Source organism: Carcharhinus amblyrhynchos, chromosome 16, assembly GCF_965287045.1.
Source record: "Carcharhinus amblyrhynchos chromosome 16, sCarAmb.v2.hapA, whole genome shotgun sequence".
NCBI lineage: Eukaryota > Metazoa > Chordata > Chondrichthyes > Carcharhiniformes > Carcharhinidae > Carcharhinus > Carcharhinus amblyrhynchos.
The window spans coordinates 638,179-664,237 of NC_137339.1; the positions used below are offsets into that span (position 1 = coordinate 638,179).

At 45.5% G+C, this 26,059-nt stretch overlaps 1 protein-coding gene across 1 annotated transcript in view; it reads right to left on the reverse strand.

Annotated features, from left to right (window-relative positions):
- LOC145353767 (myosin-7-like) overlaps positions 1-26,059 on the reverse strand; it is a 119,620-nt gene that overhangs the window by 89,958 nt on the left and 3,603 nt on the right. Inside the window, exons 2-10 of the mRNA XM_080204542.1 lie at positions 24,114-24,212; positions 21,890-22,033; positions 19,273-19,429; positions 19,036-19,063; positions 16,054-16,150; positions 15,711-15,734; positions 15,181-15,273; positions 14,021-14,084; positions 5,278-5,376 (exon numbers count right to left, since the gene is read on the reverse strand). Coding sequence (XP_080060668.1) covers positions 5,278-5,376; positions 14,021-14,084; positions 15,181-15,273; positions 15,711-15,734; positions 16,054-16,150; positions 19,036-19,063; positions 19,273-19,429; positions 21,890-22,033; positions 24,114-24,212 — 805 coding nt within the window. The remainder of the gene's footprint in view (positions 1-5,277; positions 5,377-14,020; positions 14,085-15,180; positions 15,274-15,710; positions 15,735-16,053; positions 16,151-19,035; positions 19,064-19,272; positions 19,430-21,889; positions 22,034-24,113; positions 24,213-26,059) is intronic.

A 26,059-nucleotide genomic window follows, 5' to 3' on the forward strand; every position in this document is an offset into this window, starting at 1 on the left:
CTCCCCTGAAACACTACTAGATTCCCTCACCACATACATCCCACAGGAGATGCAGCTTACTGCCTGAACTGCCATCCCTGAAACAATTACCAGCAGAAAAATAAAAATAAAATAAAAACTTCCCCCACTCTTATAATTAGGTTAGAGGAGGTGGGAGGGTGGGATTCTCTACCAGTGTAGAGGATCGGGTATCCTCTCTACACTAATTTATAGGGTTAGGGGCCCAAGAAAAAAAAACTACAAATACCAGCAAGCGTCCTAGTGACGACTTCCGGTTTCTAACTAATTTAAAAAAAAACCGCCGAAACTCGCAACTTTAAAACTATAAATAAAAAGTTAAACAATAAAAACAGAAAAATGTACCTTTTTGCTGCCTCCTCACACGCCCGAAAATCGCTGCCTCTCGATACTGCTCCTCAGGAACCATGAGATCTCCCTGTGACCTCCCTGTGACCTCCCTGTGATCTCCCTGTAACCTCCCTGTGATCTCCCTGTGACCTCCCTGTGACCTCCCTGTGATCTCCCTGTGACCTCCCTGTGACCTCCCTGTGATCTCCCTGTGACCTCCCTGTGATCTCCCTGTGACCTCCCTGTGACCTCCCTGTGACCTCCCTGTGATCTCCCTGTGACCTCCCTGTGATCTCCCTGTGACCTCCCTGTAACCTCCCTGTGATCTCCCTGTGATCTCCCTGTGACCTCCCTGTGACCTCCCTGTGACCTCCCTGTGATCTCCCTGTGATCTCCCTGTGGCCTCCCTGTGACCTCCCTGTGATCTCCCTGTGACCTCCCTGTGACCTCCCTGTGACCTCCCTGTGGTCTCCCTGTGATCTCCCTGTGACCTCCCTGTGACCTCCCTGTGACCTCCCTGTGATCTCCCTGTGATCTCCCTGTAACCTCCCTGTGATCTCCCTGTGACCTCCCTGTGATCTCCCTGTGATCTCCCTGTAACCTCCCTGTAACCTCCCTGTGATCTCCCTGTGACCTCCCTGTGATCTCCCTGTGATCTCCCTGTAACCTCCCTGTGATCTCCCTGTGATCTCCCTGTGATCTCCCTGTGACCTCCCTGTGATCTCCCTGTGATCTCCCTGTAACCTCCCTGTAACCTCCCTGTGATCTCCCTGTGACCTCCCTGTGACCTCCCTGTGATCTCCCTGTGATCTCCCTGTAACCTCCCTGTGATCTCCCTGTAACCTCCCTGTGATCTCCCTGTGATCTCCCTGTGACCTCCCTGTGACCTCCCTGTGATCTCCCTGTGATCTCCCTGTAACCTCCCTGTGATCTCCCTGTAACCTCCCTGTGACCTCCCTGTGATCTCCCTGTGATCTCCCTGTGACCTCCCTGTGACCTCCCTGTGATCTCCCTGTGATCTCCCTGTAACCTCCCTGTGATCTCCCTGTAACCTCCCTGTGATCTCCCTGTGGTCTCCCTGTGATCTCCCTGTGATCTCCCTGTGACCTCCCTGTAACCTCCCTGTGATCTCCCTGTAACCTCCCTGTGGTCTCCCTGTAATCTCCCTGTGATCTCCCTGTAACCTCCCTGTGACCTCCCTGTAACCTCCCTGTGATCTCCCTGTAACCTCCCTGTGACCTCCCTGTGACCTCCCTGTGATCTCCCTGTAACCTCCCTGTGGTCTCCCTGTAATCTCCCTGTGATCTCCCTGTAACCTCCCTGTGATCTCCCTGTGACCTCCCTGTGATCTCCCTGTGACCTCCCTGTGATCTCCCTGTGACCTCCCTGTAACCTCCCTGTGATCTCCCTGTAACCTCCCTGTGGTCTCCCTGTAATCTCCCTGTGATCTCCCTGTGACCTCCCTGTAACCTCCCTGTGATCTCCCTGTAACCTCCCTGTGGTCTCCCTGTAATCTCCCTGTGATCTCCCTGTGACCTCCCTGTGACCTCCCTGTAATCTCCCTGTGATCTCCCTGTAACCTCCCTGTGGTCTCCCTGTAATCTCCCTGTGATCTCCCTGTGACCTCCCTGTAACCTCCCTGTGATCTCCCTGTAACCTCCCTGTGGTCTCCCTGTAATCTCCCTGTGATCTCCCTGTGATCTCCCTGTGACCTCCCTGTGATCTCCCTGTGACCTCCCTGTAACCTCCCTGTGATCTCCCTGTAACCTCCCTGTGGTCTCCCTGTAATCTCCCTGTGATCTCCCTGTAACCTCCCTGTGGTCTCCCTGTAATCTCCCTGTGATCTCCCTGTGACCTCCCTGTAACCTCCCTGTGATCTCCCTGTAACCTCCCTGTGATCTCCCTGTAACCTCCCTGTGATCTCCCTGTGACCTCCCTGTGACCTCCCTGTGACCTCCCTGTGATCTCCCTGTGACCTCCCTGTGACCTCCCTGTAACCTCCCTGTGACCTCCCTGTAACCTCCCTGTGACCTCCCTGTAACCTCCCTGTGATCTCCCTGTGACAGAACATAGAAACGTACAACAGTACAGCACAGTACAGGGCCTTTGGCCCTCGATGTTGTGCTATGTCCAAACACAAGATCAGTCTATCCCACTCCCTATCATTCTGGTGTGCTCCATGTGCCTATCCAATAATCACTTGAAAGTTCCTAAAGTGTCCGACTCCACTATCACAGCAGGCAGTGCATTTCACACCCCAACCTGTGAAGAATCTACCTCGGACATCCCTCCTATATCTCCCACCATGAACCTTATAGTTATGCCCCCTAGTAACAGCTACATCCACCCGAGGAAATAGTCTCTGCACATCCACTCTATCAATCCCCCTCATCATCTTATAAACCTCTATTAAGTCGCCTCTCATCCTCCTTCGCTCTAAAGAGAAAAGCCCCAGCTCCCTCAACCTTTCCTCATAAGACCTACCCTCCAAACCAGGCAGCATCCTGGTAAATCTCCTCTGCACTCTCTCCAATGCTTCCACATCCTCCTTATAGTGAGGTGACCAGAACTGAACACAATATTCCAAATGTGGTCTCACCAAGGTCCGGTATAGTTGCAGCATAACCCCACGGCTCTTAAACTCAAACCCCCTGTTAATAAACACCAACACACTATAAGCCTTCACGGCTCTATCCACTTGAGTGGCAACCTTCAGAGATCTGTGGATATGAACCCCAAGATCTCTCTGTTCCTCCACATTCCTCATGGCCTCCCAGTGATCTTTCTGTGGCCTCCCTGTGATCTCTCTGTGGCCTCCCTGTGATCTCTCTGTAATCTCTCTGTGATCTCCTTGTCACCTCCCGGTGATCTTTTTGTGACCTCCTTGTGACCTCCCTGTGATCTCTCTGTGTGATCTCCCTCTGATCTCCCTGTGATCTCTCCGTGACCTCCCAGTGATCTCTGTGATGTCCCTGTGATCTAAGTGTGGTCTACCTGCTATGTACCTGTAATCTACATGTGATCTACTTGTGATCTCTCTGTGATCTTTCTGTGGTCTCTCCATGATCTCCTTGTGATCTCCCTGTAATCTCCCTGTGGTCTTCCTGTGATCTACTTGTGAGCTACCTGTAATCTAGTTGTAATCTACCTGTGATCTCTTCATGATCTCCTTGTAATCTCCCTGTGACCTCCCAGTGACCTCCCTGTGATCTTCCTGTGATCCCCGTGTGATCTTCCTGTGACCTCCCAGTAATCTTTCTGTGACCTCCCTGTGATCACCATGTGATTTTGCTGTGATTTCTCCGTGATCTCCCTATGACTTCCCAGTGATCTTTCTGTAACCTCCCAGTGATCTCTCTGATCTCCCTGTGATCTACTTGTGATCTGCCTGTAATCTACATGTAATCTACCTGTGATCTTCTTGTGATCTCTCTATGACTTCTCCATGACCTCTCTGTGATATCCCTGTGATCTCCTTGTGATCTTTCCGTGATCTCCCTGTGATCTCTCTTTGATCTCTCTGCGATCTCTCCATGATCTCCTCGTGATCTCCCTGTAATCTGCATTGGGATACCTTTGAACTTGTATAATGTTTGAAATGATACTTGAAACTTGTAATTCTGAAGTGTTTAGTGTAATTTTACAAAATGTAAATTTTAAATTTAAACTTGTGATCTCATTGTGATCTTTCTGTGACCTCCCTCTGTTCTCTCTGTGATCTCCCTGTGACCTTCCTGGGATCTCCCTGTGATCCCTCTGTGATCTCCCTATGATCTACCTGTGACCTCCCTGAGATCTCTCTGTGATCTTTCTGTGATCTCCCTATGATCTCCCTGTGATCCCTCTGTGATCTCTCTGTGATCTCCCTGTGATCTCTCTGTGATCTCCCTGTGATCTCTCTGTGATCTTTCTGTGATGTCCCTATGATCTCCCTGTGATCCCTCTGTGATCTCTCTGCGATCTCCCTGTGATCTCCCTGTAGTTACTGGTCTTTTCTATTCACTCTCCATTAAACTTAACACAAATTAACACTATACACACTTTATAAACAATTTAATGCAATTTCAATCCGTACATGGGATTTAATGGGATTGAGGGTTATAGATAGGCCTGGTAGGTAGGGATATGGTCAGTGTAACTTGTGGGCCAAAGGGCCTGTTTGTGCTGTAGTGTTCTATGTTCTATGTTCTATGTTCACCCTATGCTCGTCTAGTTTACTGTTTATCCTTAACCTGATTGGTTAAGGAGATAGCCTATTGGTTCTGACCTTCACTGGGGTCACAGTTACACACTGCCCTCAGCGTGTTATCAGCGTGTTATCAGCGTGTTATCAGCTCACACTCTCTGAAACTTCCAGCACAAAAACGTGTCAAACCTGAAGATGCAAATACTGGTCTAACACAAGACTTTACTACAAGATTCCTGACTCTACCCAAACCTGGCTCACAATTCTTGCAGTGTGACTGGACGCAGGCAGCATTAGACATTATTAATCATCTGGCTACATTAGGGGTACCATTCACATACACACAGCGCAGGGTAGGTGTAGGAAAATGCTTTGTTGAAATGGCGGCGCGGGCTCATTGGACCGAAGGGCCTGTTTCCTGTGCTGGGTTGTTCTTTGTTCTTTATTTGTCCATTTCTCACCCTGAAGCTAGACAGTGGATTCAGGGAGAATATTTCACCCTGGATCCCCATTTCTCAATGAGGATAGAAAGGGAACAGTGACAGGAGATGTTTAACACTTATTATTGTGGTCAACTTGTTGTCCAAACCTAGTGTGAAAATCCTTTGACTATGTCTCACAAAATCATAGAATTGTTCCGGTGTAGGAGATCATTTGGTCCGTTGTGCCTGTACTAGCTGTCCAAGCCTGCATCATGCCAGGGTTTTTGGGAGCGGTTTTAAATTGTGTCCCTTCACACTCACCGTACAGCTCAGCCTTTTTGCCAGAGAAGATCTGGTAATAAATGTGGTAACTCCGTTCACCAGGCTGCTGGAAAATCACACGGGATTTCTCTAGAAGATCTGAAAGTGAAAGATTAGAATTATTACAGAGTCCAGATATCACCAACTTTCATCGAGCAAATATGATGTGGAATGGCTCCAACACAATAAAGCTGCACTCACACCAGGAATGGATGGGAGCTGTGAAGATAGGTTTGAGCGAGGGGAGCAGGCTGGGATTGGTTAGACACAAGTCCGCTCTGCTTGATAGGGCACGGAGTTTAGTCAGAAATAAGCCTTATCTGGAGCTACACACAATTTACATCCTTATGGACCTAAAATCCGTGAGATTATGACTGATCTGATGTGATAATCCTCAACTCCACTTTCCCATCTTTTCCCTATAACATTCGATTCTGTTACTGATTAAAAACCTGTCTCTCTCTGCCTTGAACATATTTAATGACTCAGCCTCTACAGCTCTCTGTGGTAAAGACTTCCACTCCCCTCGGAGAGAAGAACTTCCTCCTCATCTCTGAAATAGATGACCCCTTACTCTGAGATTCTGCCCTCTGGTCCGAGACTCTCCCAAAGGAGAAACAATCTCTTGGCTTCTACCCTGAAGAAAGGAAATTCCTAACCAATGAATAAGATTCTTGAGCAAAATGCAGAAAATAGGGAATCAATAATGCAGTTTACACATATATGAATGCAGTAGGTGGATCAGAATGACTAGTCATGATTTTAAACATATATACTGATATTTTAAATGTATTTAAATGTATTGTTCACTTTAGCCAAGCAAAGTTACTGAAAGGTATGGTGGTAAATATCATTAGTTTAAATCCAGAGATCTGGGAACCTGTTAGCAATCATCGTATCAGGAATTCCTGTGAGGGGACATATTTTGCAACATTAATGAATAGATCCATTCATTGTCCAGACACAAGGACAGATATGGGGTCGGGCCTGGCCTGGGAGAAAGTCAGGGCTGGACGGGAGCGGGGTGGGGGGGTGGTCTGGTTGGCCAGCAATCGAGGGGGGCAGGTATCAGGAAGATCCAAGATTGGTTGGGGGGGGGAGAGGGGGTGGGGGGGAAGGTGGCAGTGTACATGTGAACTGACAGCTAGACGCATGCGCAATGGCTCATGCAGCACTATGCTGCCGGCTCTTGGGTTGGATGAGGCCCTGGATGCAGAACACATGTCTATTCAACTTGGTTGTGAGCCGGTGGGAATGTTCAATTTGACCTTACGGTAACGTCTGCCATTACCCAGCAACAGAGAAATGGTTAGAACCAAGAAGGGAGACAACATCTGAACTTGAAGGATGAATAGAATATCACCACGCTATTAAGTATCATATGGTTGGATGAGTTACTTGACAGAGATTTATATTGATGTATGATTACTAAATGAAATTGATTTTAAGCTAATGAAAGGCAGAATTATTGATTAGGAAAATCTATAATTGATCTATATTTGATTATGTAGTTCTGATCTTTCAGAGTGGTTCTATAGCTCAATTCCCAGAGCTGTTTAACTCTTTGGAAGTTTCCAGTCAGTTGTATGTTTGTTCTGTTTGTTCTTTCTAAAATAAATTTGTTACGTTTTTGCACGGAGATATTTGCCTTGCGAGTTTTGAATTGTCTAAGTTAAGACATGGTTGGCCACCTTCAAATTTCCCCACAACAATCTCTAAGAATCCTATGTCCAGGATTCCCGCAAAACAAAGCAAATTGCCCAATGAGCTGGAAGACGGGAGAATTTCCCACCTGTTTTTTGAACGTACTTGTCTGAGTGAATCTTCAACACTCTATTCAATGCACTCTGACTCATACTGAAAAATAGGAGATGGGGCCTCATCCAACCCAAGAGCCGGCAGCATGGTGCTGCATGAGCCATTGTGCATGTGTCTAGCTGTCAGTTCACATGCACACTGCCACCTCCCCCCCACCCCCAATCCCCCACCCCCTCACCCCCACCCCCACCCCCCGACACCACGCCAGCCTCCTGATTGCTGGCCTCTGATTGCTGACCTTCCCTGGAACCTCCTCGCCACCGCCCCCCCCACCCCCCACCCCAATCTTGGGTCTTCCCGATACCTGCCCCCCTCGCTTGCTGGCCAACCAGACCACCCCCCACCCTGCCCCCATCCAGCCCTGACTTTCTCCCAGGCCAGCCCCGACCCCACTCCCATGGCCAGCCCTGACCCCACCATGGCCAGCACTGATCGTCTCCTCACTCCCTCTCCCAACAGTCCCACTTGCAGAATGGCAGCCAACCCCCACCACCAATCATCCCCCTATAGGCCCCTCACCCGGCATTGCCCAGTTTCCAGTGGGCACTGCCAATGTGCCCCCGGACCGTGCCAGGGTGCCAGGCATTTTTCAGAATAGAGATCTGTAGCTAGCGAAGTTCTGCAGGGATTAGTGATGAGACCTTTATTGTTTATAGTATATATAAATGATCTGAGGAAAATGTAGGTGGTCTGATTAGTAAGATTGATGGAGTTGCTGATAGTGCCAGGGATTGTCAGAGGACACAACAGGATATGGATAGATTGGAGACTTGGGCACAGAAATGACAGATAGAGTTTAATCTGGACAAATGCGAGGTGATGAATTTTGTAAGATCAAATTTAGGTACAAATTATATAGAAAATGGCAGAACCTTTCTGAGTATTGATATATAGAGGGATCTGGTCATGCAGGTAAACAGATCCCTGAAAGTGGCAACACAGGTGGATTAAGTGGTCAAGAGAGCACACAGCATGCTTACTCTCATTGGCCAGGGGATCAAGTATAAAAGGTGGTAAGTTATATTGCAGCTGTATAAAACTTTAGTTAGGCCACATTTGGAATTTTGCGTGCAGTTCTGCTCTGCAGGGTTTTAGGTTTGAGGGGAGACTGGGTAAACGCAGATTATTTTCACTGGAAGGAGAGAGGTTAAGGAGTGACCTGATGGAGGTTTATAAAATTATGAGAAGCATAGACACTGTGGATAGTTAGAGACTTTTTCTCAGGGTGGAAAGGTTAACTACAAGAAGGCCCAGGTTCATGGTAAGAGGGAGGGAAGTTCAGGGGAGATGTTCGGTGGAAGATTTTCACACAGAGGGTGGTGGCTGCCTGGAATGCACTGCCAGTGGAGGAGGTGGAAGCAGGCACATCAGCAATGTTTAAGGTCTAACTTGAAATACACAAGAATGGGAGGCGAACAGAGAGATAGAAAGGGCATATGGACAATAAATAGTGGGTCTAAATAAGGATTAGGGAATTGGCACAGGCTTAGTGGGCTGAATGGCCTATTTCTGTGCTGTATTGTTTTTGCGCTTTAATTTGCTTATTAACCATGTTTGATTTAATCTGTTCCTGGAATCCTTCTTCCTCACTGAGATACATCTTAGTTGTGTGTCATGAGCTATTTTATGTCCTTTCATCAACCATTACGGCGAAACTCCTTTCCCAGTTCCACTCCAGCCAGATCTGCCCTCATTCATAGAATCATAGAGGCTTACACCATGGAAACAGGCCCTTCGGCCCAACTTATCCATGCTGCCCTACTTTTTAAAACCCTTAAGCTAATCCTAAGTGCCCACATTTGGCCCATATCCCTCTATATCCATTGTACCCATGTAACTGTCTAAATGCTTTTCAAAAGACAAAATTGTTCTTGCCTCTTCTACTACCTCTGGCAGCTTGTTCCAGACACTCACCACCCTCTGTGTGAAAAAATTGCCCCTCTGGACACTTTTGTATCTCTCCCCTCTCACCTTAAACCTATGCGCTCTACATAAGAACATAAGAAATAGGAGCAGGAGTAGGCCATCTAGCCCTTCGAGCCTGCCCCGCCATTCAATAAGATCATGGCTGATCTGTCATGGCTCAGTTCCACATTCCCGCCCTCTCCCCATAACCCTTAATCCCCTCTCTTATCAAAAACCCATCAGCCCGCGTCTTAAAAATATTTAGCGAGGTAGCCTCCACCACCTCAACGGGCAGAGAATTCCAGAGATTCACCACCCTTTGAGTGAAGAAGTTCCTCCTCAACTCCGTTCTAAACCGCCCCCCCTTTATCTTGAGGCTGTGCCCCCTTGTCCTACTGTCCTTTCTGAGCGGGAAGAGCCTCTCCACCTCTATCCTATCCATCCCATTCATCATCTTATATGTCTCAATGAGATCTCCCCTCATTCTTCTAAACTCTAACGAGTACAAGCCTAGTTTATTCAGCCTCTCCTCATAGCTCAACCCTCTCAACTCCGGAATCAGCCTAGTAAACCTCCTCTGCACTCCCTCCAAGGCCAAAATATCTTTGCGTAAGTGCGGCGACCAAAACTGCACACAGTACTCCAGCTGTGGCCTCACCAATGCCCTATACAGCTGCAGCAAGACCTCCCTACTTTTATATTCAATCCCCCTCGCTATGAAGGCCAGCATCCCATTCGCCTTCCTGACCACCTGCTGCACCTGCAAGCTGGGTTTTTGCGACTCATGCACAAGGACCCCGAGGTCCCTCTGCACCGTCGCCTGCTGCAGTTTTTCGCCACGTAAGTAATAGTCCTTCCTACCATTATTCCTACCAAAGTGGACAACCTCACATTTGCCAACATTAAATTCCATTTGCCAGTTCCTGGCCCATTCGCCCAGCCTATCTAGATCCTTCTGCAGACTCTCCACACCCTCTGCACAATTTGTCGTTCCCCCAATCTTGGTGTCATCAGCAAATTTCGACACCCTACACTCGGTTCCCTCCTCCAGATCATCTATATAAATGGTAAATAGCTGAGGCCCCAGCACCGACCCCTGGGGCACTCCACTAGTCACCATCCGCCAATCCGAATAGCACCCATTGACCCCCACTCTCTGCCTCCTATTTGACAACCAATCCTCTATCCACGCTAACACCCTACCCCCAATTCCATGCCCCCTGACCTTCTGCAATAACCTCTTGTGAGGCACCTTGTCAAACGCCTTCTGAAAATCCAGAAAGACCACATGCACCAGCTCTCCTCTATCCACCGCCCTAGACACATCCTCATAGAACTCCAATAAATTTGTCAGACACGACTTCCCCTTAACGAAACCGTGCTGCATCTGCTCTACCAAATAATTCTCCTCAAGATGCCTCGCTATTTCCTCCTTGATGACAGATTCTAACATTTTTCCTACAACAGACGTTAAACTAACCGGCCTATAATTCCCCGCCTTTTGCCTGCCACCCTTCTTAAACAACGACGTAACATTAGCCGTTTTCCAATCTTCCGGCACTTCCCCGGAATCCAGTGACGTTTGGAAAATAACCACCAAGGCATCCACTATCACCTCCGCCATTTCTTTCAGAACCCTTGGATGCATTCCATCCGGTCCTGGGGACTTGTCCACAATCAGTTCCCTCCAGTCTGTCAAGCACCGCCTCTCTAGTAACAATAACATCATTAAGACCCTCCACTCCTACCATCTTTCCATCGCTAACACCCGGCAAATTATTCACGTCCTCCTCCGTGAAGACCGAAACAAAAAAGTTATTCAGGGCCTCAGCCATTTCCCCATCCCCTACCACTAAGTCCCCCCTCTCATCCTCTAAGGGTCCAACGTTCACCCTAGCCAGCCTCTTCCTTTTTATATATTTATAAAAACTCTTGCTATCCTTTTTTATATTAAGCGCTAGCCCAGCTTCATAGTTTCTCCTACCCTTCTTTATCAACTTCTTTGTCAATCTTTGTTGACATTTAAACCTCTCCCAATCCTCTTCTCGCCCACTACTCTTAGCTACTCTAAAGGCATCTGCTTTTAATTTAACACTTCCCTTTACCTCCTTCATTATCCACGGCTGATTACCTCTCCTCCTACGATCCTTTTTAACCATCGGAATAAATTTCTGCTGAGCACCAAGAAAGATCTCCTTAAAGATCCTCCACTGCTCCTGAGCAGACCTACCTTCCAATGCGCTCCCCCAGTCCACATTCGCCAATTCCTCTCTCATCCTACCGTACTCCCCTCTGTTCAAACAAAGGACACATGTCCGGGAACCCACTTTCTAGTGGGTTTTAGACTCCCCTACCTTTGGGAAATGATATTGACTATCTCGCTGATCTGTGCCCCTAATTATTTTATAGACCTCTATAAGATCACCCCTCAGCCTCGTACGCTCCAGAGAAAAAAGTCCCAGTCTATAGTGGTCAATTCTGGTCGCTACACTACCAGAAGGATGTGGAGGCTTTGGAGAGGGTACAGAAAAGATTTACCAGGATGTTGCCTGGTATGGAGGGCATTAGCTATGAGGAGAGGTTGGAGAAATGTGGTTTGTTCTCACTGGAGCGACAGAGGTTGAGGGGAGACCTGATATAAGTCTACAAGATTATGAGGGGTTTGGACAGAGTGGATAGTCAGAAGCTTTTCCCCAGGGTGGAAGAGTCAATTACTAGGGGGCATTGGTTTAAAGTGAGAGGGGCAAGGTTTAAAAGAGATGTACGAGGCAGATTTTTTTACACAGAGTGGTGGGTGCCTGGAACTTGTTGCTGGGGGAGGGAGTGGAAGCGAATATGGTAGTGACTTTTAACGGGTGTCTGAGATGGGAATAGAGTGACACAGTCCCCGGAAGAATAGGGGGCTTTAGTTCAGTCAGGCAGCATGGTCAGTGCAGGCTTGGAGGGCCGAAGGGCCTGTTCCTGTGCTGTAATTTTCTTTATTCTTTGCTCTTTGTTCTTATTCAGCTTCTCCTTATAACTCAATCCATTCAGGTCCCAGTAGCATCCTAGTAATTTTTTTTCTGCACTCTTTCTAGTTTAACAATATCCTTTCTATAACAGGATGACCAGAATTGCACACAGTATTCCAAGTGTGGCCTTCCCAATGTCTTGTACAACTTCAACAAGACGTCCCAACTCCTGTATTCAATGTTCTGACCAGTGAAACCAAGCATGCCGAATGCCTTCTTCACCACTCTGTCCACCTGTGACTCCACTTTCAAGGAGCTATGAACATGTACCCCGAGATCTCTTTGATCTGTAACTCTCCCCAATGCCCTAACATTAACTGAGTAAGTCCTGCCCTGGTTCAGTCGACCAAAATGCATCACTTCACATTTATCTAAATTAAACTCCATCTGCCATTCGTCAGCCCATTGGCCCAACTGATCCAAGATCCTGCTGCAATTGGAGATAACTTTCCTCACTGTCCACCGTGCCACCAATCTTGGTGTCATCTGCAAACTTACCAACCATGCCCCCTATATTCTCATCCTATATTGTCATTAAATGACAAATAACAGTGGACCCAGTACTGATTCCTGAGGCACACCGCTGGTCACAGGCCTCCAGTTTGAAAAGCAACTCTCTACAATCACCCTCTGGCTTCTGTCCAGAAGCCAATTTTGTATCCATTTAGATACCTCACCCTGGATTCCGTGAGATTTAACTTTATGCAATAACCTACCATGCGGTACCTTGCCAAAGACCTTGCTAAAGTCCATGTGGACAACATCAACTGCTCTGCCCTCATCTACCTTCTTGGTTACCCCTTCAAAAAACCTTCAAAAAGGGTCATTCCTATAACAATGACCCTTCTTTAAGTTTAGCACAGTTGTTTCTGACCCAGATTTCTCAATCTCAAACTGAATGCTAAATTCTACCATCTTGTGGTCACTGTTTCCTAGGGGATCTTTTACTCTGAGATTATTTATTAAACCTGACTCGTTTTACATTACCAGATCCAAAATAACCTGATCCCTGGTGGGATCCACAATGATCCTTGGTGGGATCCACAATATATTATTCTAGGAAACTGTCCCATTGCACTGCCCAATGAGCAATCCTTCTGTGCCTGACCCTGTGGGGGCCTCGATTGCCAGCTGGAGTGAAAGACTCCTGGATGGGGCCTGGAGGTAGGGGGAGGAGATGCTAGCGAGCCTGGAGATTTCAATCCCGGGCCTGCCAATGATATTTCAAATCTATGGTAATGAGCAGCCAGAAATCGCTGCTAGAAAGCTGACTGTCGGAGGCTGTGGTGCTCAGTGGGAGCCCACCATATGACCTATGCTCGAGTCTTGTAGCACAGTGGGGTTGGGAGAATCTGCCCCAGGGTGTTAGGCTAAAAATAAGCTAAATTTGGGAAGTGAACTACCTGGGATCTACTAGATCCCCCAGGCCACCAATAGATCAGAGTAAAGCACTTTCCACTCTGCCCAATCCTAATGCACCTTAGTCTGTGCTCAGGAAGAGCCTTTCCTGTGGTTCCAATGTAGGGATTTCTCATCTTGAAAGCTCTCAGCTGTGAACTGATCGAGGGCAGGTATATAGACATCCAGAGGAGATCCAAAATAAGAAACAGCAATATGTAAATATTATGTAATGGCAAATGACACTGTTTCTGCTCAAAACCAATACTTCCCCCATTGAAAAAGGTTGAATTTCAACCCATTATCATAGATTTCTAATTGTAAACAGCCCCAGTCTCTTACTCTCAATCTAACTATACTTCACAAGCAAGTATCAGCTTTACTGAGCAAGGCTGTTGGTTTGATGTTGGATTGGAGATGCCTCAGTGATAACTGTGGAGTGTTTGGGATTGTCCCGAGGAATCTTTCACACAGGGACATCAAAAAAATCTCATCTGCCTGGCGTACAATGCGCACTAAATATCGCACTGCAAAACATCTGCCCCCCAACCCGCTCCCACTCCCAACCCTGGTTGTGTAGAAGACTCCAGCAAAGTTTCCCCCACACTTACAGATGTCGATATCAGCTGATGCTAGTTTCCCCGTGGGGCCAAAATGGATCCGAATAAATTTCCCCTACATAGAGAGAAGAGAAGGGATTCCAGATGAGAACATGTGACGGTGACAGTACTTCAGTTACAGTGGGACTCATTCATAAAATGCTTGAAGATATTTAAATATGATCAGTTGCCAAGTCATTGCATTCCTTGCCTGTAACGTTAGTGTGTCTTTAAGAGATTTTTTAAAAATCATGTTCTTTGCAATTCTCACAGCCTCAGCTCTCATTGTCGCCAGGCTATCTGTCCTTTTATTGCTACTTCAATGGCTTAAATGGGAGTTGTTTATTTTTTCTCTCAGCTTTTTAATGACCCTGCATTGTTAGGAGCAAGGTCATGTGTTCTGGGTAGTTTTTATTCCTCCTGTAAGGTTTCATTTGCTGTTTGGCTAGCTGCAGATTTAGTTTTAGAAGGGGCTTAAAGCTGAAAAGCAGTGTCTTTCTCTCTCCCTGGTTTTGGAAATTCTGCTAGTTAGCTGAAAGCAAGGCTTCTTGCCTTCCTGGAGTGGAAAATCTGCTGTTAGCGGTTTGACCAGAGTCTGTCCCTGATGTTCTGGGGAACTGTTCTAACTTGAAACGATTCTCAAAGTATTCAGAAGCCTGCTAGGGGTTACAATGCTAAGAAATCAGGGTTTCAATTCTCCATCCAAAGGACTCAGTTCCAGTATCATGTCAGCATTAGTCTTTGTTGTGTTAAACCTGTGGAAAGGGTTCTTTTGTCTGTGGGAAGTTTTGTTTTATTGGAACAGTTTAGAAATATTTGTTAAGGGTTACACATTATCATGGTTGTTTTTGTCTGCAATTGATAAAAGTTCTTGCTAATTTTCTTTCTATATATGTTAATTATATTCTTAAATAAACCTTGTTTGATGAAAGCTCTCTAGTGGGTCTTTGGAATCATACTGGAGTGGAACATCTCATGCCTATCCTCACCAAATACAAAATGCAAAACCTATGATCCAGGTGGACTCCATAAAACACTTTGGAGTTTCTAACCTGCATTATAACATTCCTCTTATGGAACCTCTTACTGTACATTAGATTGTCAGGTATTAAGTGTTCAATTATTGTTCAACATTGTCAGTGGTAAGAGAAAAGATTTCACTAAATACTTACAAAACGGCTGGAGTTGTCATTTCTTAAGGTTTTGGCATTCCCAAAAGCTTCCATCGCTGGGTTTGCCTCAATGATCTGGTCCTCCAGAGTGCCCTGGAAATTTAACAATATCAGAATGAACTGTGTAAACTGTTCTGGGTTCACTTCAATTCATGATCTAATCTTCAGGAAATAGTCAAAATATCTCACTCCTTTTTCACAGGCACCCCTGCCCCTTCCCCTCGAGCTTGAATCTACTTGAGTGAAACTCTGATGCCCAAGTGTTGACTGTTAGAAATTGCTAATTACTAACTTGGTCCATTTGGTAATTAACTCAGATTAATTCCATTCAAAATCTTGCTGCACTGACTTGACATCTAGAGCGAGGAGATGATCAGGGATTGCATATTGGTTGTCTGGGCTTTGAAGGAGCAGGTGGGATTTGATGCTGTTTATCTCCCACAGAGTGTGGAGATTTACAAAGAACATGTAGACAAGCTGATAGCAACACAGAGAAATAACACAGAGCGGCACAGGGAGCAGCATCTTACCCCAGTCTTTGTTGCTGGTTGAGACTTGGAGGAAGAGAAAAAGAGAAAAGAATGAATCCTTTCTGACTGAGACAATAAACATTTTCCTTCACTGAGAAAGAGAAACAACTTTATTTTGAAAAATTAAAAGCACAGCTATCAAAAGCTATATTTAAAAAAATTTGTTTTAAAAACACACAAAAAAGGAAAAAATAATCTCTAGGGGGAAAAAGTATTTACTCAGTAATGTACAACTGTGGATAAATTATTGAATGTTAAAGTACAGCAGAAGCCAAAACACTTTCTACAGAAAAAGGCAAAAATGCAAAATGAAAAGTGAAGAAGTTTGAAATGTTGATCTTACTCCCTTCTTTCCACCTCCTTCTCCCAAGGCAGCAACAATAGCAAAGTACTGAATAACACGTTTAGTGTTGACTGTTTTCCCAGCTCCTGATTCCCCACTGGGATTGGACAAAACCCAGGAAAAGAAAAAAGTGAAAAAGTTAAACCCCAAAAAGTAAAAATTAAGCAACAAAATATTCATAAATATACAAAATATTAAATACAAGCAAAAGAAAATCAAGGTTTTTGATGCATTGCTCTCGTTGTTAAAATGTTTTTTTTTCTGCAGAATGAGTGTGCCCTCAAGATGAAAGAATTCTCGGCTGCCCATTCATCTGTTTCTGATTGTCTCTCTGTCAGTGTCTGTCTGTCTCTCTGTCAGTGTCTGTCTGTCTCTCTGTCAGTATCTGTCTGTCTCTCTGTCAGTATCTGTCTGTCTCTCTGTGTCGGGAGGGGGTAGATGTGAGGTGATGTGGGAGGGAGTTTGTTCTGTGGGATTAAATTGGGTCACAGAATATTTGACCTGTTGTTTCTGCAGTAATTCTATGAATGAGTAATTCACCCAAGTGCCATCGCCGTACCCTGCCCCACATTCCGTTCTTACCTGGTTTGGCCTACATGTGACTCCAGAGCCACAGCAATGTGGTTGATCCTGAACTGACCCTAGCAAGCCAGTCAGTTCAAAGGGAATTAGAGATGAGCAAAAAATGCTGGCCTTGTCAGCGACACTCACATCATATGAAATAATATCTGTCCCTTTAACGGCCATTTAGACTTTGTTTTCTAAATAGAGTCAACACAGGCTATACTCAGAATGGATCCACTTTACACAGAGGTCTCAAGCAAACACCAGGCCCCGACCCATAACTGCAAATTATCTGAAGTCAGTTCCAGCCTTTCTTATATTGTATGTTTATTGTAGGCATCTAAATTTAAATATTTTGGAACCAAAATAGCTATAGTGTTTGAGCCTGTATTGAAATACTCAGTGAACTTCTTTTATAGACATTAATCAATGATTAATAACAATTACTGCATGGATAACTCACAGTGACCAAAGCAAAGGTTTACACTTGTTAGGAAAACAATAGTAGTTTTCAGTGATTTATATTTGTACTGGTAAAAATTAGAAATAAAGTCTATTTTTAGGTGGGTTTAATTTAACATTTCTGTGGCTGGAAGGGTAAAATGTAGAGTTAAATTCATGGTGGACAAAGGTGTTTGTATGTGTGGGGGTTGATTTCAATTCCAACTGTGTTTATACTGTGCTTAGAGATGGTTACAGCATGAAGAAGGAATAAAATAACAGTAGTTGGTTAACAACTAGGGCTTTTTATTCTTAGTTTGGCTGAAATTGTTTTCAGTTGAAGACAGGACACCGAGGACTGAACATTTCTCAGCTCTGCCTGAAGACTGAACAGGACAAAGATTCAGCAAAAAGATAGGCTTCCTAAAGAACCAGATACAATCCAGAGAACCAGGGAATTAGGACATAAAGAATGTCTTAGGAAGACTTGAGTTAAGAGAATATAGGACAAGGCATTATTCAGAAGATTTCAAGGAGAGAAGCAGACAATGTGCTGTGAAGAAATAGACAGCGGCAGTAACCAAAATTAGAATAGGAAGGCAAACTTCAGAGGTAAATCATAAGTTGGATGCCAACTTAATAGAGCCTGGGAATCAAGAGGTAAAGCAATTGAGAAGAGTTTGTACAGCAGTCATGGCAAAGAAATCTTGAAGGGGAAGCTGTGAAGCCTGGATACTGGATTGTTTGTTAAAAGTGGAGCAGAAGCTTTGTTTAGAAGAGTCATTTGGAAAACTCAGATTGGATTTCAGAATGCAAACTGCAAATGCACACCACTTTTATGAAAGAAGATTTTAAAGTGTGTTTTTCTTCTGGGACTGGAGTTTGGAAACTCTCATATGACAATTATTGGGGGATTCTGAAGAGAAATCCACAGACACTAACTTGCGTTCAGAGTAGAGTGTGTGCGTTTGACCACAGCCAATCTGTGTGCTTAAAGGGACTTTGTGTTACTGACAGCTTTGTAGCTTAAGATGTATTTTGTAATGTTGCTATTAAAATCTGAGAAGCTAAGTGAGAGTTAAACAGTATTGTAACAAAATCTGACTTTTCGTGCTTAATCCTTTTTCTTGTTCTTAAAACTAATTTGCAATCTTGTGACTCTGTTCCACCCTATTTTCTAAAGAAAAGTAAAACTTAAGATCTTTTGAGCCAGAGTTGCATCCTCGGATGTCCCTTTCCAGTTATAACATCAACTGGGATTGTAATACATTTCATAAATAAACCAACCAATGTCTTAGGATATCCATGTGGAGACAAAATCAAGTGAAATCTTACAGTGAAGTGACGATAGAGGATGGGTCTTGGGGTCAAATCTAATTCAGTCCTGATTTCAAGCTGTTTAATTCTGACATAATGCTTTGATTCTTGTCTGTAATTGGTGAAATCTGCAGTGATTTCAGATGTTGGAAATGGACATGGTCAAAGTGTCACACAAGCGACATTGCCACCTCTGGCAGCATAGTATAATTACAGTGTGACAGGTTTCCGTCGGAATTTCTCATTATAAACATTGACAGAAATGTATAAAATTTATCAATTTGTGAAGGAGTGTTATCCAAAAAACATGCGGTCTGTTATATATAATAACACTGCATCTCAATACACAATCTCATGTGGTCACAGCTCAGCCAGGCAGCCTGGTTACCAGCCTGTGAGGCAACAGCGCTAATAGCAAACAAACCATGAATGGAAATGTTGAAAAAGTCTTGGTCAAGATTAGAATTTGACATTCTAATGAGGAATATTACTAGATAATGCTGAGAAATCAGCAGGCGTAATGAGTAATGTTTCAGAACGTTAACAGGATTGTTAACTCATTCTTCAGTCCTTATCAATGAATTCACTTTCATTTCAACTTTAAATACAAGTGGGAATTAGTTTATAAATATTATTAAAATATGTAAGTTAAGGACTCACGTAATCAGCATTGATTGGTTCTCACGATCTAGAAAAATGGAGTTATTGTTAATAATTATTCCTAGCCTATCTCCTTCTCACAACCTCCAGTATAACTCTCACCCAACTGATACAGGGAGTCACTCAGTGTTACTCGCAGTCTGCAGTATAGATCACCAACCACCACAATCAGCTCAGCCAGTCATACAGGACTGTTCTCACTGTGGTTTTGTTTGACACACACAGGATGATACTTACTGCGGACCATGTCATTGTAGGCATTGTCAGCAATGGAGTAGATATGAGGTGGAGCCTCAGAACGTCTCTTTCCTTTGTAGGCGGCAACTACTGGTGCGCTGTACACAGGGAGCCATTTATACGGGTTCACCGTCACACAGAATAATCCTGAGTAGGTCTGTGAAGAGGAAAGACACAATGAAGCAGAAGGTGGGGCAGCACGGTGGTACAATAGTTAACACTGCTGCCTCACAGTGCCAGGGACCCGGGTTCAATTCCCGGCTTGGGTCACTGTCTATGCAGAGTCTGCACATTCTCCCCGTGTCTGTATGGGTTTCCTCTGGGTGCTCCAGTTTCCTCTCACAGTCTGAAAGATATGCAGGCTAGGTGGGTTGGGCACGCTAAATTGCTCCTTTGTGTCGGGGGACTGGAGACACAGTCATAGAGGTTTCCAGCATGGAAACAGGCCCTTTGGTCCATGCTGCCCATTTTGTTTTAACGAATTATAAGTGTGAGGTGATTCATTTTGGTAGGACAAACAAATGCAGATTACAGGGTCAACGGCAAGGTTCTGAGGAATGTGGAGGAACAGAGAGATCTTGGGGTTCATATCCACAGATCTCTGAAGGTTGCCACTCAAGTGGATAGACCTGTGAAGGTTTATAGTGTGTTAGTGTTTATTAACAGGGGTTTGAGTTTAAGAGCCGTGGGGTTATGCTGCAACTATACAGGGCCTCAGTGAGACCACATTTGGAATATTGTGTGTAGTTCTGGTCACCTCACTATAAGAAGGATGTGGAAGCATTGGAGAGAGTGCAGAGGAGATTTACCAGGATGCTGCCTGGTTTGGAGGGTAGGTCTGATGAGGAAAGGTTGAGGGAGCTGGGGCTTTTCTCTTTGGAGTGGAGGAGGATGAGAGGCGACTTAATAGAGGTTTAAAAGATGATGAGAGGGATAGATAGAGTGAATATGCAGAGACTATTTCCTCAGGTGGATGTAGCTGTAACTAGGGGGGCATATCTATAAGGTTCGTGGTGGGAGATGTAGGAGGGATGTCCGAGGTAGATTCTTCACTCAGAGAGTGGTTGGGGTGTGGAATGCACTGCCTGCTGTGATAGTGGAGTCGGACACTTTAGGAACTTTCAAGCGATTATTGGATAGGCACATAGAGCACTCCAGAATGATAGGGAGTGGGATAGCTTGATCTTGGGTTTGGACACAGCTCTGCACAACATTGAGGGCCAAAGGGCCTGTACTGTGCTGTACTGTTCAATGTTCTATGATTAAGCTAGTCCCAATTGCCTGCGTTTGGCCCATATCCCTCTATACCCATCGTACCCATGTAACTGTCTAAACGCTTTTTAAAAACCCAAATTTTACCTGCCTCTAGTACTACCTCTGGCAGCTTGTTCCAGACACTCACACCCTCTGGACCGTTTTATATCTCTCTCCTCTCACCTTAAACCTCTGCCCTCTAGTTTTAGACTCCCCAACCTTTGGGAAAAGATATTGACTATCTACCTTATCTATGCTGCTCATTATTTTATAGAGCTGTGTAAGATCTATGATTCTCTGTGCTGCTTGATGTCACTTTCATGAAGAGACAAGTGAATAAGCTGAAGTGATTGGCCTATCTTCCCCCTTTGGGTAATGGATTCAGATCCTTCCCAGACAAATCCTGTTGAAATATTCCCTGTTCATTGGCTGCAGGGATTCAGTGTAAAGTTTGAACTGTTTTAATCCAGTTTCTCATGTGTCTGCACACATCAGAAAGCCACCCCAAAAGTGGAATGAAGAAGTTTGTCGCTCCCTGTGAGGCTCAAACTGGAAAAGTCAGAAACTTCCCATGGAGAGAGGTCTCAGTGTAGAAAAAAATTAATTCAGATATGGATAAAAAAGACAGTCGGTAGATCAGAAAATAGGTGTTGTGAAACACTGAGGCTTACTGACCCAGCTCTCCCCACTCCCCCTGCCTCACTGCTGCTCCCAGGCCTGACCAGCTCTCCCCACTCCCCCTGCTCCCTTTTCCTGAGCTGTGGGATCTCTTTCCTCTGACTAAATAGGCCAATCCTAAATACTTTCAAAAACTGCTTCCCTGCCTTATCTTCAGGAGCCCACACGGTCACCCATCAGATTTTAGACCCTTGGGTGGGTGCCTTTTGTGCTTTTATGGAGATGAACACACACTCCCTGCAACAGCCCCCAGGGAGGTGGCAATTCTGAGTGTATACAAAGTCAGACCCCAAACCTGAGTCCAAGTTTCCATCTCCAGGAGCAAACCATTCCCAAAACAGGCATTCAGACCCATTCCCAAAATGGGGATTATTGGATTTCATTCTCACAATCTGGGTGAATATGTTATCTCAGTGAAGGTTACTTGGAGATGTGTTGCCTTTACCATTGCACATTCTCACATTGTTTGTGTCTACTGCCCTGGGCCATCAGGGCAGGAGTTTAGATTGCTCTCGGACAGTACAGGATTGTTAGACATGACCAGTGACCTGTCCAGATATTGCTTCCCCCTTTAATTCAACATGAAAAGCTTGGAGAAATTTAGCAGTATTTCCTGATCACTCACGGCCCATTTTGTTCAAGGTCTTTAATTCTAAGAGACTCAGAAACTGAGGATCGTTCTTACATAAATCATCCAGTTACTGTAGCGTCGCCGTAAATTTGACAACACAGATGCTTCGTTCAGATTGGTCAGCATGGCCATGTCTTCAATCATATCAAACTTGGGAGGGTTCATCTGTTGAATATCATCTTCTTTAACTGTTACAGTCTGAAAGGCAGAGAGACGAAGACGTTTGTCAAATTGATGCAATAGCTGTTGGCTACATTCAAGGGTCTTTTTCTGAATGGAGGTCAGTCACCAGTGGAGTGCCCCAGGGATCTGTTCTAGGACCCTTGCTGTTTGTCATTTTCATAAATGACCTGGATGAGGAAGTGGAGGGATGGGTAAGTAAGTTCACTGATGACACGAAGGTCGGTGGTGTTGTGGATGGTCTGGAAGGATGGCAAAAGTTGCAGCAGGACATAAATAGGATGCAGGACTGGGCGGAGAAGTGGCAGATGGACTTCAACGCGGATAAATGCGTAGTCGTCCATTTTGGCAGAACCAACGGGATGAATGAGTACACTATCAAGGGCAGGAGTCTTGGTAGTGTTGAGGAGCAGAAGGATCTTGGGGTCCGGGTCCACAGGACTCTTAAATCGGCCTCGCAGGTGGAAGATGTGGTCAAGAAGGCGTATGGTGTACTGGCCTTCATAAATCGAGGGATTGAGTTTAGGAGTCGGGAGGTAATGCTGCAACTTTACAAGACCCTTGTCAGGCCTCATTTGGAGTATTGTGCGCAGTTCTGGTCGCCTCACTATAGGAAAGACGTAGAAGCTATTGAAAGGGTACAGAGGAGATTTACAAGGATGTTGCCTGGACTGGGAGGCATGCCTTATGAAGTTAGGTTGAGGGAACTGGGTCTCTTTTCCCTGGAGAGACGTAGGTTGAGAGGCGACCTGATAGAGGTTTATAAAATGTTGAGAGGAATAGATAGGGTGGATTCTCAGAGGCTATTTCCCCGGGTTGAAATGGTCGCTACGAGAGGACACAGATTTAAGGTGCGGGGAGGAAAGTACAGAAGTGATGTTAGGGGTAAGTTTTTCACTCAGAGGGTGGTGAGTGAATGGAATCGGCTGCCGTCAGTGGTGGTGGAGGCGAACTCGCTGGGGTCTTTTAAAAGACTTCTGGATGAGTATATGGGGTTTTATGGGATTGGGGGTTATAGATAGGAGTTGATGTGATCGGCACAACTCGTGGGCCGAAGGGCCTGTTTGTGCTGTAGTGTTCTATGTTCTATGCTCTAAACGTCAGTTTTAATAAAGAACAACAAGATAAAGTTCCAGTGGCTTCATCACAAAATGGTGCAGAATCTGGGAGGGGAGGGGGGGGAGGTTTCCACCCCAGGATCCCACTGCTGGCCTCGCTGCTGCCTAATTGGACCTTCCCATAAAGAGGCAGCAGAGCTCTCCAGCCAGCTGTGAGACCCCCAGCAACTCACTGGGTTTCCAGCCATTAACTCTGTCTCTCTCTGCACAAACATCCCATCCTCACTCCTGTCTTGAAGCTCATGGGAAGTAAAGGAGGGTTGTGTTTTAGAATGTTAACCTAGGATATGATTCAAGCTAAACTATGACAGCTGGACAAGGGTTAAAGGGAGGTTTCAGAACAAATGTCGAAAGTTATCCCCAGAAAGGGATCAACACTTGGCCACATGACTGATGATGACACAGTGGTTAGCGCTGCTGCCTCACAGCGCCAGGAACCTGGGTTCGATTCTCAGTAGCGCAGTGGTACAGTGGTTAGCGCTGCTGCCTCACAGCACCAGGAACCCAGGTTCGATTCCCGGTAGCACAGTGGTACAGTGGTTAGCACTGCTGCCTCACAGCACCAGGAGCCTGGGTTCGATTCCTGGCTTGGTCATTGTCTGTGTGGAGTTTGCACATTCTCCTCGTGTCTGCGTGGGTTTCCTCCGGTTTCCTCCCACAGTCTGAAAGGTGTCCTGGTTGGTGCATTGGCCATGCTAAATTCTTCCTCAATGTACCTGACTAGGGGACTAGGGGATTTTCACAGTAAGTTCATTGCAATGTTAATGTAAACCTACTTGTGACACTAACAAAATAAGCCTTAAAACTTTAAACTGATTCACTTAGATCCACGATAAAGTCAAGGTCACTGGAGTCTGGGCTGGCAGTTAGGCCCTGGCGAGTAGATCAACCTTGGCACAGTAAGATTAAAGTGCAGATAGATGGACACAGCACAGTGGGTGGCCAGCTAGCCTTCTGCACAATGGGGTCTTACCACTTACTTTGCCATTCTTTGTTTCCACTGTGAACTTTCCACCACCGGCTTCCTTAATCTCAGCTTCTACGTAAGCTTCCTTGTCATCAGGAACCCAACAACGTTTCTTACCTAGAGAAACCAAGAGTGAATTAATTCATCAACTCACATCCCAGGGGAAACAATCATCATTTCTGCTGAAAACACTGGGGAGACAGGATTAAGGAGAATCCGAAGGCATTTTAATCATACATTAGGAACAAAAGTTGTCAGGGAAAAAAATCTAGACCTCTCAGGGACAAAGGAGGGGAATTATGCTTAGAGCCCAAGGAAGTAGGGGAGATCCTAAATGAATACTTTGCATCAGTATTCACAAAGGAGAGGGATGTGTTGACTGGGAGTGTCTCAGAGGGGAGTGTTGACCCGTTAGAGAAAATCTCCATTACAAGGGAGGAAGTGTTAGGCTTTTTAGGGAACATTAAGACAGACAAATCCCCAGGGCCTGATGACATCTATCCCAGACTGCTCAGGGACAAGAGATGAAATTTCTGGGCTCTGACAGAAATCTTTGTCTCTTCACTGTACACAGGTGAGGTCCCTGAGGATTGGAGAATAGCGAATGTGGTACCGTTATTTAAGAAGGGTAACAAGGATAACCCGGGTAATTATAGGCCGGTGAGCTTGACGTCCGTGGCAGGGAAGAGGTTGGAGAGGATTCTTAGAGATAGAATGTATGCACATTTAGAACTGAATAATCTCATTAGTGACAGACAGCATGGTTTTGTACGAGGGAGGTCATGCCTTATAAATTTGGTGGGGTTTTTTGACGGAGGTGACAAAAACGATTGACGAGGGAAGGGCCGTGGATGTCGTCTATATGGATTTCAGTAAGGCATTTGACAAAGTCCCTCATGGCAGGCTGGTTAAGAAGGTTAAATCTCATGGGATACAAGGAGGGGTGGCTAGCTGGGTAGAGAACTGGCTTGGCCACAGAGGACAGAGGGTAGCAGGGGAAGAGTCTTTTTCTGGCTGGAGGTCTGTGACCAGTGGTGTTCCACAGGGCTCTGTACTGGGACCTCTGCTGTTTGTGATATATATAAATGGTTTGGAAGAAGATGTAGCTGGTGTGATCAGCAAGTTTGCGGATGACACGAAGATTGCTGGACTTACGGATAGTGATGAACATTGTCAGAGAATACAGCAGGATATAGATAGGCTGGAAAATTGGGCAGAGAAATGGCAGATGGAATTTAATCCAGATAAATGCAAAGTGATGCATTTTGGTAGGACTAATGTAGGGAGGAGTTATACAATAAATAACAGAACCATCAGGAGTATAGACACACAGAGAGACCTGGGTGTGCAAATCCACAAATCCCTGAAGGTGGCAGCACAGGTGGAGAAGATGGCGAAGAAGGCATATGGCTTGCCTGCCTTTATAGGACGGGATAGAGAGTATAAAAACTGGAGTCTGATGTTGCAGCTGTATAGAACGTTGGTTAGGCCACATTTGGAGTACTGCGTCCAGTTCTGGTCGCCACACTACCAGAAGGACGTGGAGGATTTGGAGAGAGTGTAGAGAAGGTTTACCAGGATGTTGCCTAGTATGGAGGGTCTTAGCTGTAAGGAGAGATTGGGTAAACTGGGGTTGTTCTCCCTGGAAAAACGGAGAATGAGGGGAAACCTAATAGAGGTGTATAAAATAATGAAGGGTATGGATAGGGTGAACAGTGGGAAGCTTTTTCCCAGGTCGGAGATGACGATCACGAGGGGTCACAGGCTCAGGGTGAGAGGGACGAGGTTTAATTCAGATATCAGAGGGAAGTATTTTACACAGAGGGTGGTGGGGGCCTGGAATGCGCTGCCAAGTAGGGTGGTGGAGGCAGACACGCTGGGATTGTTTAAGAATTACCTGGATAGTCACATGAACAGACTGGGAATGGAGGGATACAAACAAATAGAACATAGAACATT